At 40.9% G+C, this 14,038-nt stretch overlaps 1 protein-coding gene across 17 annotated transcripts in view; it reads left to right on the forward strand.

Moving 5' to 3' along the window:
- RBMS3 (RNA binding motif single stranded interacting protein 3) overlaps window positions 1-14,038 on the forward strand; it is a 700,779-nt gene that overhangs the window by 425,256 nt on the left and 261,485 nt on the right. For all 17 annotated transcript variants that reach the window (XM_035549747.2, XM_035549752.2, XM_035549750.2 and 14 more), the window contains one exon: window positions 13,882-13,973. In XM_035549747.2, the coding sequence (XP_035405640.1) occupies window positions 13,882-13,973 (92 nt within the window). The remainder of the gene's footprint in view (window positions 1-13,881; window positions 13,974-14,038) is intronic.

The following is a 14,038-nucleotide window of genomic DNA, read 5'->3' on the forward strand; positions in this document are numbered from 1 at the left end:
TTTTTTTTAACATATTTCATTATCTGGGACAAAAATGCCTTGATGCAATAAAGGCAAATTTCCTCAGTGACAAAATGCCTCATAGGAAGGTGAAGTGGGCAAAGTCAGATGAAGCTGCAGTGTAGACTAAGGGGGAGAAAGGCTGCCTGGAGCTGTAGCCTGGCTCCCATTGGGTCACGCCATCACGTTTTGCATGATGGCCTTCATCTGCTACATCTGCTGGTCTCTAGATAAAAGCAAAAAAGGACTACTGCTTTTTTTGTGTGTGTGTGAAATGTTTGTCCCAGCCATTGAGAGAGGTTAAAAAAAATTGGAAAAGAAAACCACAGACACACAAAAACAAACAAAAAAACAACAGTAAAACAAGAGAACAGGTTGGTGGGATTTCATTGTGCCATGTATCTGTAAATTCATCAGAAAATAATAAATCTCACAATTGAGGATAAGGTGAAGGTTTCTTCAATGAATGTTCCTATTAACGTGGAGAGTGATGCTAAAAACTTCAGATGCTAGAGACTTTCCTCTTTCCAAATGTCTCCCATGTCTGTTGCTAGAACCTCATTTTGCCTTCAGCTGGAGGGAAGAGAGCTGGGGAGAGCGAGGCTGTTGTGCCCCTTATTAGAGTGGCAATCTCCATTCCCCTCAAGGTCTCCAGTCTGAGGGAACCTGGACCTCTGGGGAGTGGTTGCCTTAGAGGCAATCACCTACTGCCCTGCGGGGTAAGACATGAGGGCTGCTTTTTCCTTTCCCAGCTAGGTGGAGTGAGCAGGTAATGCATAATAGAAATGAGATCAGTTGCCTTTTGTGAAGACCCTTTGGTCAAGGGCCCTGAGTAATGCTGTTTTTTCCACTGAAATTCTTCAGCCAACTGGTGCCTCATCACCTTCTTCCCCGCACGTCTCACTGCTTCCAGACCATGGTGGGGCATGGGAAGTTGTTTTACTTGTTTTACTTTTTCTTTGTTCACTTAAAATGGCTTTGAGAGCAATGGGCCAGTGATAAAACAAACAGCCTGCAATCTCTGTAATACAACATTTATACAGTAAGAAAGCACAGCCATGCATACCGGATATTCATCTGGTTAACTCTGCCTGTTGACAGGAATCAGACATTTAGTCTCAAAACATTTATACATCTCTGCATTGACAACACCAACATGTATTTGGCGTCTGTGTAAGAGAAGCACTGCAGCCTCTTTGACTATTAGCTGTCTTGCTGTTACAATGAACATAACTGCCTATAGGCTCTTGGTCAGCTACTGCGCTGATGGCTCAGAGAGGTGTGAAAGTCACCTGTGTTTCTAGAAAGATTAAAAATAATTGCTGGTTTTTTTTTTATTATTATTTCTTTGATGTGGTATATGAAGATTTAAAATGTCTTTTTCTCTTTATAGGCGTTTTGGCTTCTTAGACAAAACATGTTTGCTTGGTTTGTGTGTCCTGGCAAAGCTCCTCCCTGCTTTCTTTTTCATTCTTTTTTATTTGATGTACGAAGTTGAACTACTTTCAGCAAACAAACTTAGATCCTGCTACAGAATTTGCTGTAAAAATTTATAAAACTTATAAATCTTGGATCTTTTAAAATAAAATACACCTCATAAGTAAGAGAATATCATTATGTCTGAATCATCCTCATTTTCACTTTGAAAAAGGATAAAGACTTTAGCAAACAACCCCTGCACATTTATTTATCTTCTATGTTTCAGTATTGTTATACTGAGATGTATACCTATCTCTAAACTGGCTTCACAGGGTGAAAGTTGTTCTCTGTTGTATGTTTGGTCTTCCGCTGGCAATATATGTCAATGAGTTTGCTCTTTAGTTAAACCCATAAGGTTCTCCAGAGACCATAAACAAAATGCTTTTACATTCAAAAGATGCCTGAACATTTAGGAAGATCTGCTGAGCATAGTCACTACTGACATAGTTTCTTGCAGGTATCACTGTATATCAGAGGCAGACTTGGGCATGTCAGGCAGCATCGTTGGCAACACCTGGCTACCTGGGTCTTCCTGAGGCAAATGACAGTTTTCCAATCTCATTTATAATGATATTGCTACCCAAACTCCCTCAATACTTGCTCATTACCCAGAGTTGGGAAGCATTGGGCAATTATATAGAAAGGTAATTACATGATCCTGAAGACTGGAGTGTGAGAAACAGGGAACAAATCTAATAGCAAAATCATCTACTTAGGCAGTAATAGGAAAAACTCTGCTCTGGAAGTTGGAACTTTATAGGGGATAAAGAATCACAGAATCATCTAGGTTGGAAGAGATCTCCAAGATCACCTAGTCCAACCTCTGACCTAACACTAACAAGTCCTCCACTAAACCATATCACTAAGGGCTACATCTAAACGTCTTTTAAAGACCTCCAGGGATGGCGACTCAACCACTTTCCTGGGCAGCCCATTCCAATGCCTAACAACCCTTTCAGTAAAGAAGTTCTTCCTAATATCCAACCTAAACCTCCCCTGGTGAACCTTTAGCCCATTCCCCCTCATCCTGTCACCAGGCACATGGGAGAACAGACCAACCCCCACCTCGCTACAGCCTCCTTCAAGGTACCTATAGAAAGCGGTAGGGTCGCCCCTGAGCCTCCTCTTCTCCAGGCTGAACAACCCCAGCTCCCTCAGCTGCTCCTCGTAAGACTTGTTCTCCAGACCCCTCACCAGCTTTGTTGCCCTTCTCTGGACTCTCTCGAGCACCTCCATGTCCTTCTTGTAGCGAGGGGCCCAAGAAAGATAGCAGGCATACTAGATGATTCTGTAAGTGCCAAGGCCAAAAAATGGGCACAACTGCTATGACAGCAAATGTGGTATAAGGATGAATCAGGTGAGATCTTTCCAGCAGATAAAGGGTAATATTAGAGAAATTTTATGAGTCACTGGTGTGGCCCCATGTGGTCATCTAGCGTAGGATTAAAGTCATCCGTCCGCCAGAAAGACCCAGGATGCCTCTTCCAGTCCCATATTTGTGCCTTCCCTCTCTTGACAAGGCTTGTTGTGGATGTGAACTTCAGCATGTGAGAAAGCTTCCTACACGTTGGCATTTGGCAGATGAGGTTGTCCTTCTGCTGGTCTGACCTCTCAGTGGCTCATGGCTGTCGTTCAGGCGGTTTCAGTGTGGTCTCCACATCGTGTCTTTCATCACACCTCTGCGGTGTGTGAGTCTTGTGTGCTGTACCAGAAGGTGGTTTTAAATGCAAGCTGACAGTCAAAATAACACCAAAGATCTACCTTAAATCACAGAATGAAAGAAATGTTTTTACTTAATCTTAAAACATTGCATTATTCGCTTCATTCTTTTTCATATAGTTGAGGTATGTGATTCGTAATGATAGGAAAGCTGCTACAGGTTCAGAAATTCAGATTAGATTAAAAGCCAGCATTTCAAAGACTATCTGCATCTTCCACTTATGTAGAGTGTAAAATTATCTTGAATCTGAAAAATGGATTGGAGATCTTGAAAAGAGATTTTCTGATGTGATTTCTTCTCCTTCTCCTCCTCTCCTTTCCCCTCCTTTCCCTTTTCCTCAGACTGGAAAAATAGTAGCTATTTCTGGGGTACCATAATAATAGCATTTTTGAACTTCAGGCTACAGATAAATGTGGTAGACATATGATGAGAGGCTCAGAAGGGGAAACAGGTATTTAACCACAAAAGGATCTATTGCAGAAGAAAAAGAACACCCTACAAGTAGTGATGGGCAATATATCTGTAATACTGCAGGGCTACTTAAATGTTGATTGTCTGAAATACTGTGTAAGGGCAAAATCACTGGGCACTGAACCTATGAAGTATCTGTAACATGGGTTTTGCACTGACCTGTGTGCTGTGGCTTATCCTGCTCTGCCTGTACCTGCTGGGCTTCCCCTCTGTAGTGCAGGTGTGACTTTAGCAAGCCCTGTCCTTGCTCACACAGGGGTAAAGGTGAGGGTTAGAGGAAGGGTCACCTTCTGTTTCTGTCTGTTTGGCAGTCTTCACCTTCTCATTATGAAAATACTAGAACAGTAGAGAGCCATCGAGCTCAATAGGTCTTTGGGAAGGGAATAGATAAAGGTTACCCTACAGTAGTCAATCCGGGTTGGGCACTCCTGAGTGCACTGCCATTTAATTTCCCTAAAATGTCAATCCCTTCAAGCTCTGATCTTGCCCTAAAGTGCAATCAGGTTGCTTGGGAAGCAATAGAGGAAGAGTGAAAGAAGCCCTGTCCCCACAAACCATTCCTTGAGATCACGCTGTCCTCTTGCTCGAAAGGTCACTGCTGTTTTAGCATTATGGCAGTATAGTAATTCTTTTCTTAGTATCAGTGTCATGAAATATTGACAATGTATTGCTCATCTCTGTCTAAAGCTCCAAGACATTGTGAGTGTTGATGAGATGGAACAGGAGCTCTTTGCGTGTTATCCAAAATGTTTATCATAGCAAAGGTTGACATGCCAGAATTGGCCAACTGGCATGAAAGAAACATTTCACTTGTTGGGAAAGTGCTATCACTTTGCTGCCTCTTAGAAACTATAGTTGTTTTCTGAATTACAAGTGGTTTGCATAAAGAACATAAATTGCCGTGCTCTTTATCACTGCTTACTGTATGACAAATATACAATCCAATTTTTCAAGTGTGGTGTCTTGAAAATGAATGTGTATTTGAAATGAAAACCATTTCAGTACTTGAGCATCATCCCTCTGGAACAGGCTGGATAATAACATGTTCATCACCTTGGGTTATTTTAATATTTCCTGAAGCCTGCACAAGATGCTTTCTATTTTCTTGTCAAAACATACTGAAATGAAAATTATTTTTAATAAAGTACAGTAATCACACTGTGATCACCAAGTGCATCTTCTCTTGTCAGATTGTTTCTTCCCACTCGCAAGTATTTGCAGTTACTTAATGTTATGATTACCAAGCAATCTAGCATTGGGAGGAAGAGAATGGAATATTTCATTTCTGACAGAGAGCACTGGGTGATACAGAACATCTTTTGCTTCCTAGAGTACTATCATTGTTTAAACCTAATGTTGGAAGAGTTGACTGCTCAAGGACTTCATTTTTTTTTTTCTGCAGTAGTTTGTTGCTTTCTTCCATATACACTGAAAGCAGAACTCCCATTGATAGTCTGTTTTTCCCATTTCTGTCCATAAATGTCATGGGAGTGACGTGCCAGATGCTGTGCCTGCAAGGCGCTTAGCGTGACAGTAGTAACATCAGTTTCTAACTAGTCCTCTATAGTTAGTCTCATAGCTTTTTAGGCTATATGCTCTTTTGCTGACCAGCAGGTGAATAACTTGCTTAGCTCCAGGTCCAGTCAGAAGAGAAAACTGCTTGTCTACACAGGCGCTGGAAGCCTTCAGAGATAAGGTCTGAATGGTTTGTTTCTAAACTGCTTCTGTATACCATTTTTTTCACTCAAGTTGCTCAACTCTAAAATAAGTGATGGACAAATCTCAAGAGATTTGGTTTCATATCTTCCTCAAACATTATCCAAGCTAAGTAAAGCTCTGGATTCTGCATAACTGAGCATGAAACCTCGTAAGAACAGACTTTCTCATGAGAGTGTCAGTGTTTCCTGCCGGCTGGAATACCAAGAAAATAGTCTTTCTTGTGGTATTTTGGAACTTTAGCATCTGGACGTAGCTGTAAATTAAGAGATGAAAGTGAATATGAAAAGCAATTGTTGAAAAAGTCAACCCTTTTTAACTTTTGGGTGTGAGGCTCACGTCTAGTTTTTGGGTGAAGCTGTTAATTGGTACCATATCTCTGGATCTGAGAGTAGGAGGACTTAATCTGAGGCTGCAAGTTCTGGCTGTTTCCTTGTAGCTATTGCAAAATATTATCACTTGTGAGTCACTGAGTATTTCTTCAGTCAAGGGAGGAAACTGCTCTTCTATCCTTCCCTCCTTTTCATGTAAATAGGTAACTAAGCGCCGCTCTTGGAGTATTTGGTTTTTTGGGACAACATTCTCCTTTCTTCAATCACTACTTCACATATGAAACTTAGCTCAGCCGTAGAGCTATAATGAATGTCTTATGCTAAACAAATGTAGTAAAAATAATCTTAATGATTACAGAACCAATACACTAATAAGCAATGTTATAATGCTAAATAACTGTAATATGAAATCACACTATTTTTAAATATGGGAATAGCTCACATCTAAATTTTCCATGTAAACTAGAGTTAATCTTGGTTGTGGATTTTGACAGTGAATCAATGGGACTTACAGAGAGAATAACTACAGAAGCTAAAGATGGAAAAGTGTGTTTCTCTCTTGTCCTTCTGCTACTGCAAGATTTACAATATGTTCTCTTCTTCATTCAGTCCATATTTAGCAACTTGAGCAATGAGATTTCCCTCATTTGCTTTCTACAATTAATCAAAGTTTGCACTGTTAGCAGAATACTAGGAAACTTTTCTTAACTTTTCTCTTGGTTTATTTTCACCTTCATTTTTCGTTCTTTGACAGATCCTCATGAAGTCTTACATCTCACTGTTTACGCTCGTTTTGTGCTGCAATTTGGTTACCTCTGGGTACTCACGTTCAGGGTCGCTTCTAATGCATCAAATGCTTGACGCATTTTTAGGGGTACTCCAATAGAGTTCTACTGTTTGCAAAATCTGGGCTTTTTTTTTCCTTTTAGCTGTATTTGTGCTCTTTCCTGGGTTTTCTCCAGCTTGCCAGTCTTTATTGTTCTGAATTGCAATTAATACAGCATAAATGTTGAGTTGAGGGTCTTCAAGTGCAATGTCAATTTCTTGATAGGCATATTTGTGAAATTTGTACTACTCCTACATCTCCTGCTTTCTGTTCTTATTGCAACCACGTGTCACAAAGAATTTTCCTCAGTTTTGAGGTCTGCTTCTGTCCTTCCTGAGAGAATGCTTATGAAGAATTACTTTCCATGAGATTATTAATACCTATACGTGTATATATTTGTCTATTTAATAAGTACTTCTTTCCCCCACACTGAAATTTTAGAGGATTCCTTGTCCTGTTACCTTTACTTACTTGAGATTGCAAAAGGTTGCTATTTAGTAATATTTCAAAGTATAAAAAAGGATCATCACAAGTTCCATGCTTAGGTTTTTGCATGTAAATATCATTAATTAGTTGTGCAATTAATAATAACCTGCATTCATATAAACTCAGTTGAAATCAAAGTAATTGAATGTTCAAATTAAGAATGTGTTTGCAAACAGATGTCTAAAAATTGTTTGTTAGTTACCTACAGGGCTGTTTTTCTCCAGTTCTGTTGTTATAAAGGGGATTCAAATAATGCAAGAGGTAAAAGAAATCACTGCAGAAACATAATCAAAGTGACAGTTTTGTGCCGTATTTCCATATCAAGCTAAAGCAAACAAAAAATTCAGCTGTATATGCATACTTAACGATGTAGGTGTGTCTCTAGGGAGTGATCTGAAATGAAGGGACTGTCTTTTCCTTCTTGCATTTAAGTCTCTCTATTTCCAATTATTTTTCTAACTATGTATTAGCTGTTTTAATTAAAAAGTGATGATTCACCACTTTCTACATTTTTACATTCATGACTTTTAACGTTTTTATAAAGTGAAGCTTTAAAAACAGTAATAATTTAGACTATTTTACCATTACTCTGAGCATTTGAAGCTATAAGAATATTTCAGCGCAATCAAAAAGTGAACGAAAAATCTGTTTTCAGTAATTTTGTGTTCAAGGGCGATTCAACCTCTTTGCTTGCTAACTCTAATTTTCCGAGGCTTATAAGACTTTAATTTGATTCTTTATCTGAGCATAAAACAAAGAGTGAAAATTGCATAGTAAATTACTGGATAATCGCTTTTTTGTGGACTACCTGACTGCCAAAATGAATACTACCTTTTTAAGAGAGACTCTTAACTAAGTGCTTTACAACTGAAGTTGAGTTATGTTTCCCTGAAATCCAAGTGGTTTCATCTAAGCATGAAGGAGACACAGCTGACTGGTTGTTATATATTTGCATAGTTGTGTATATATATTAGTGTTTGTGTAAAAACTTCATTAATTTATTTGAAGACACCGGGACATATACATATAGGTATGCATGTGTGATGTCAGAACGATTAAAATATACATATATATTCATGATAAATGTATTTTATTTCATGGTTTCCCAGTTAAACAAGTAGTGTTTACTGCCTCTTCCCAAGTCTGGTAGACCTCTCCTTGTCATAGCCCCTTTTGGAAGCGGTTTTCAGTTTCCAAACTCCAAGCAACATTAACAAACACATTGAAAAAAAGCAAGCATTTTCTTAAAATCACTGTGTCCTCCGTTTTGTTGAAACAGTCTATACTTCTCGAAGACCCAGCACAAATGATATTGTCAGTCTTTTCTGTTCTAGATTTCAGATCTGACATTGAATTCTAGATGGCCCAAACCAAGACCTAGGAACTTCACTATGAGAAAAAGATGTTGCCTCCCAATGAGGAGCAGAGTTGCAGCTGGCCTGGTGTATCAGACCTAGAAAATCAATTTTAAGTATAATGGAGTGGTTGTAATTACACATAAGCAAGTTTAGGTTTATCTTTACATAATTAAGAAGACATTTAATTTTCATGCAAAATTTAAACAGATCTCATGTTGCCAAAAAAAAAAAAAAAAGTCAGTGTGGCAAAGTCGATGAGGCCAAGGCAGGGGGGCACATTTGGAGTCCTTCCTTTCTTGTAGCTGTCCTCAGCCTCCCACCTGAGGTGCTGAGAAGTCGGACTGGCTGATGGGAAGGCTGTGGGGGACAGCTGTCAGTCATAAAATCTGAGATAGGCTGTGCAGTGCATGTGCCCCAGCAGGAGCGTGCCTTCCCTCCGTGCCACCACTTCAGTTCTTTGCCATAATCGTGGGAGCGACGAGTGGATGGAAGTCCCTCACATTATTCGGCATTACCCTTAAGTACCCGATCAGTCAGGGCAATTCAGTATTTGAAGTCTAAGAGCTAGACACACCTGCAATTACTTAAATCCACAAAATTGCACCCATAGGTATTTGCAGGCACAAAAATGTTGGCATAAAATTAGAGGCCATTTCCTAAAACCTGTGCCTAAATTTTGATGATATAGTATATGAGGGGTTGTTATTTTGAAATGGATTTGTGGAAAGCAATTGAAAATCTCCAGGCATCCCATCTGTGTTTAAAGTAACAACAATAACAAAACTTTAAATTAGCATAGGAGATTTAAGACATTTCAGGAAAACATTGATTAAATCTGCCAATGAAATGAATGTGTTTGGCGAGTGACCTAATTAGTGTATACTTGGTTCTTTTTCACTGCACTGCTTACCACTAATTGCTGTTCTGCTGGTCTTCTCCTGACAAGTAAGAAAAAACAAGGATGAGGGATTTGTTGAGGAAATAGTGACATTCAGTTTTAATTCATTTGAACCTGCTGCCAAGCTTAATTATGGAACTGCGAAACGGAGACCAGGAGGCCCCCAGCCGCTTAGGTTATAGGAGACGGAGATGTTTAGTGTCTGCCTGTGTATTTGGGTAGCACTTAGTGCAGCAAGCTATAAACTTGCGCTTGCTGATGCTTAGCTGTTTTCTTTCCCCCACAGGTACAAAATCACTGCCTTTATCCCTGAAATTTAATTATTTAGCTCTAATGGCGTCAGGCCAAAACAAAATTACAGGCATTTTATTTCTTGGAGGAAAGGTTGAACAATTGATCTAGATAGTCCTGTCTTGTTTTCTGGTGTGGGTATTTTTTTCTTTTTTGTATTCACATTTACAAACTAGTGACACATGTCATTCCACAAAAAACCTCAGGATCCCAGATCCCTGTAGCTGAAGTCACCCTCGCTGTAAGTACCCTTGAGCTGAGGGGCTCGTGTTGGTGATAAAATTCAATTCCCGACTCTCCCAGCAGCAGGGGATAATGTAGCTCTCCCTATTTGCATTTTGTGCTCTTAAAGGAAAAGGGCAGAATGCCTCATGAAAAGAGGGGAAATAGTTTTGGTTTTGGTTTCCTGTGGTGGAGATGGATGGATTCTTGTGAGCAGTCTGGAGGTCCCGGTTTAGAAGCTGCATGGGTTTTACACGATGTTCTGCACAAAATCTGAAAAAGAAAATAATAGTCCATAGACCAGAATGTTTATGAGGCAGTGATCAAAATAATAAGAAAAAAAACAAGCTCTGGAATTTGAGGATAGGAAAGGGTGGGGCTGGTGGGGCTTGCACTTGTTTTCAATAGAGGAAGAAGAAATGTAGACATTTTCATAGAGCAGCAGCATCCAGTTGGCAGCTCCTGGTCTGAATCTGTCCCGAAGGATGCTTCCAGCCAGCCTGCTGCCTTCTCCCTGGAAGAGCGGAGATATAGCTGTTTGACCAGGGAACTGAGCCTGAGCAGCCAGACCCAGGGCTTGCACCTGCCAGGGGCAGCCGCAGCAGTCTGGCTCTGGTGGTGGGGGCCAGGGGGAGCACAGCCACAGCCTGGCCAGGAGGGAAGGGCTCCCGGCACCGGGAGCTTTGGGAAGCTCATTTGTGCTATGGGGGAAGCTGGAGGGGGTGTCTCAGCACCTAGCCTGAGGTGCTGCAGTGATCTACACTGAAAGGTATATCTAAATACATATATAAATATCCTGTGCTACTTTGTTAGTGCATGAGAAGAAAAAAAAAATTCTTTGTATGTTTTTTTAAAGTGAGATTATAAACAAATGAAATATGTGAGCATAGGTCATCAGCATAGGCTATAAACATCTACAGGGAAGAACATAAACTGTCCAAAAGCCCAGCATGCCTGTTTTTCTGGTCTATAGCATTGCAGAGTTCTTGTAAGGATACTTGAACGCTCAAACAGCCTGGGAACTTGGCTTCCCTTGCAGCAGATTGATGTGCTTTGGACCGGTTTGCAGCCATGGAGTGATTTTGTCCTGATGTTATGTGTGTGGTGGAGAGATGTGTCGGGAGTGGGGAGGGCCAGAAAGATACTTGGAATGAGAATTAGCTTGTGGGAAGGAAAAAGAGCAGCTTTGCAGTGATGCGAGTAGTATTAATGCTAGAATGCATAATGGACAGATGAAGATGCAATTTTTTTGTTGTTTTTGTCTTGAGACTCTCGTTGGATCTATGATATGCTTATAGCCATTTGTACCCACTGAATGCATGTTTAAGAAACATCCATAGCTTTAAATATTATGGACCGATGTTAATCTTCAATAATCTACTATGTTAGATATACCTGATCCCTACAGTACAACACCAGAATATTCCTGCACATTCCAGTTTATATTTACAAGCAATGCTAACTTAGGTGGGAATACTTACTGTGCTGTCTAGGAAGTTATATTAAAAACCACTTCCCTTCTATTACTGCATACATGAATACTGCACTGTGCGCTGATGATAAATATCAAATTCCAACTCTATTATCTGTTTTTTAAGGTCAATGTTAAAACTTATTTCTGTGCTGTCACCTCCTAGTTCTCTGGCATGAGCATGGTAAGAAATAAAAAGGAATTTTATGTCCTGAAAAGAGCACTTCACTGCCCTGAAAAATAATTTTCACTGTGTTTGATCCAAGCCCCCCCATGACTTCCCAACGCATTTCAGGTTTCCCATTTGGCAGCTCTGGCTTCTTGTCAGGATTTCTCCTTTAGCAAGATTGAAGTTGAATCTGATCTGCTGCTCTCCCAAAGGGCAAAGGCACTGCAGGAATCCAGGCAGGGCTCTTGTTCTCATGTAGCAGGTTTTTTGGTTCAAAACAGCATCAGCTTCGCTGCTGCTCTGCAGCCTGGAGAACAGGGTGAAGCAACCTGCCTTGGAGAACCAGCTAGTTTCAAGAAGGTATGCTCAGCAGAAGAGCATTAAATGGGAGAAACTGAATAGGTAAAACAACTTTCCCCTCAGTGGCCAAACTCCAGTGCACTTTTTTCATGGCAGTGTTTATTAGATATGCTGTCCTAATATATGGTTGTTCAGGCTTTCCCTCAATTTGTAGTAATGCCCTTCCAAAAAAAAAACCAACACAACGGAGGACAGAGTAGAAAGGTTCAGGTCTTGACTTTGTTATCAAAATAGCGCTTTTTGTAGTTATTAAGTCAGCATTTTCTTTAGCAATCTTGGTGTTTTTTATATATATTTTTTCTTAAAACTTTACAAATAAGTTTTAAGCCAAGAAAAAAAATCCATGTGCAGAAAATTCTTTCAGCATTGAGCTAACCCCTGCATAAAGCAATGTATACATACTGAAATAATAGAGTTGTTTTTATCTTGGGGCAAGGTGATCAGAGGCACAGATTCCTATACATAGATGGGGTTCACAGAGCAAGAAGGCCTCACAAGAGGAGGAAGAAAGGCTGGCAAGAGAAATAAAAGTGGATATGGCAGGAAAGCATATCTGTGGTTGCCTCCTGTATTATGTGTATTGACCTAGTAAATGGAGATGTCTGCAAAGGAGCTGCAATGTTATAAATGTGCTTGTGCTAATATTATTAAAGCTTTCAGGCAGTTCAGCTCTATCCGTATGGCTTCCAGGGGAGACGCCAGAGGTGGCCCCTGGCCACGGCTTGTCCGAGCAGCATGTGCCTACCTGTGCTGTAATCACTTAGTAAGATGTAGGCTGGGGTTTTCAAAGGATTCCCTGGGTGGATTGTGAAATCTACGCAGCTGCCTCAATAGCTACTTGGTGAGATTTTTAAATCTTCCTAACTCTGTTGAAATCTTTATGAGTAAGACTTAAGTGCTGTTGAAGATCAGAGATAGCTAATTGCTCAGAAGTTGTGTCAAGTCCATTTTGTGTCCTCTTTGCCCTTCTTTGTACCTCTATATAAATAAAAATACTTCCAGGGCTGTTGATATCCAGTAGGGGCTTAACAGCACTAGTCCTGCTTGAGCATCAAGTCTTGCTTGCTGAAGGGAAAAAAAAATGAAGAGGGATGCAGTGAGGGAAGAAGAAAAGATGGGAAGGGACTGTCTGATTAATTAACTATTGCAAGTGTTGGCACTTGGAAAGCCACTTATTTATAAAAGGAGACGATTGCTCCTTGCCCATCTGTAAGGTGCACCACCACTAAGCTGATGTTCAGATGATGCCCTGCAGCAGCTCCTGGTAGGGACCTGGCCCTCGTTCCAGCAGCCAGGGTGGCAAGACAAAAGGGATGGGGTTTAAGCAGGCTGCGACTTGGTTATCCTACCATCTTCTGGAGCTACCTGGTGGTTGCTTGTATAGCACAGGTTGTGATTTCTCCCGTAATTGCTCCCATGTGCTGGAAGCCTGCTGCAGGCTTCCTGGCCCCAGCCTATGGCAGAGGCCCGCGACCTTGTATGAACCGTGTATGACCCGTGAGCTTGTACGAAGCTTCATCCTCACGTGAGTTCAAGGAACAGGAAAAGGGAGTTGTTTTCTCATAATCCCAACCATTACGAGCTGTAGCTTTGTATGTCAGCCTTCCGTTAGGGTAGGTCTTCTGCAGAGACTGCTTCTATGTGGACACGTGCTGCAGAATGGATACTGAGAATATCACAGGTGGAGACAGCCTCCCAAGGTGGGGAGGACAGCGGCTGCTCACCTAGGCAGGCAGCATGGTCTGTGCCTCCTCCTGTGGAAGAGATGGGGCAGGGCTTCACAGCACAAGGGCTCTGCCTGAGAGGGACCTTTTGTCTGCAGGGACAGGCAAAAGGCTGCCATTTGTCCCCTCTGCTGCACACCTTCCTGCAGGCTGAAGCCTCAGGTGCTTGCATTTCTTTAGACCCCATTAGGTTCAGGAAGAAAGGAAACAGAAACAGAGGTGTGACAGCTGGTGGCTGTAGTGCTACCAGGAGGCAGTGAGAGAATGGAAAGGGCTTCCTTTAAGAAATGAAATCTTGATCTATGTACAGACACAGATAATAATGAAAATGTCTATTTGTTTGTGTTTTTTTTTTTAGGTTACGGTTTTGTAGATTTTGACAGTCCAGCAGCAGCACAGAAAGCAGTAGCATCTCTCAAAGCAAATGGCGTGCAGGCACAGATGGCAAAGGTAAGAGCACCCATGTTATTACAGGTTTATCTGAGCTGTGTGGTGGAATTTCCAAGAGTTCATTT

This window comes from Cygnus atratus, chromosome 2 (genome assembly GCF_013377495.2).
Source record: "Cygnus atratus isolate AKBS03 ecotype Queensland, Australia chromosome 2, CAtr_DNAZoo_HiC_assembly, whole genome shotgun sequence".
NCBI lineage: Eukaryota > Metazoa > Chordata > Aves > Anseriformes > Anatidae > Cygnus > Cygnus atratus.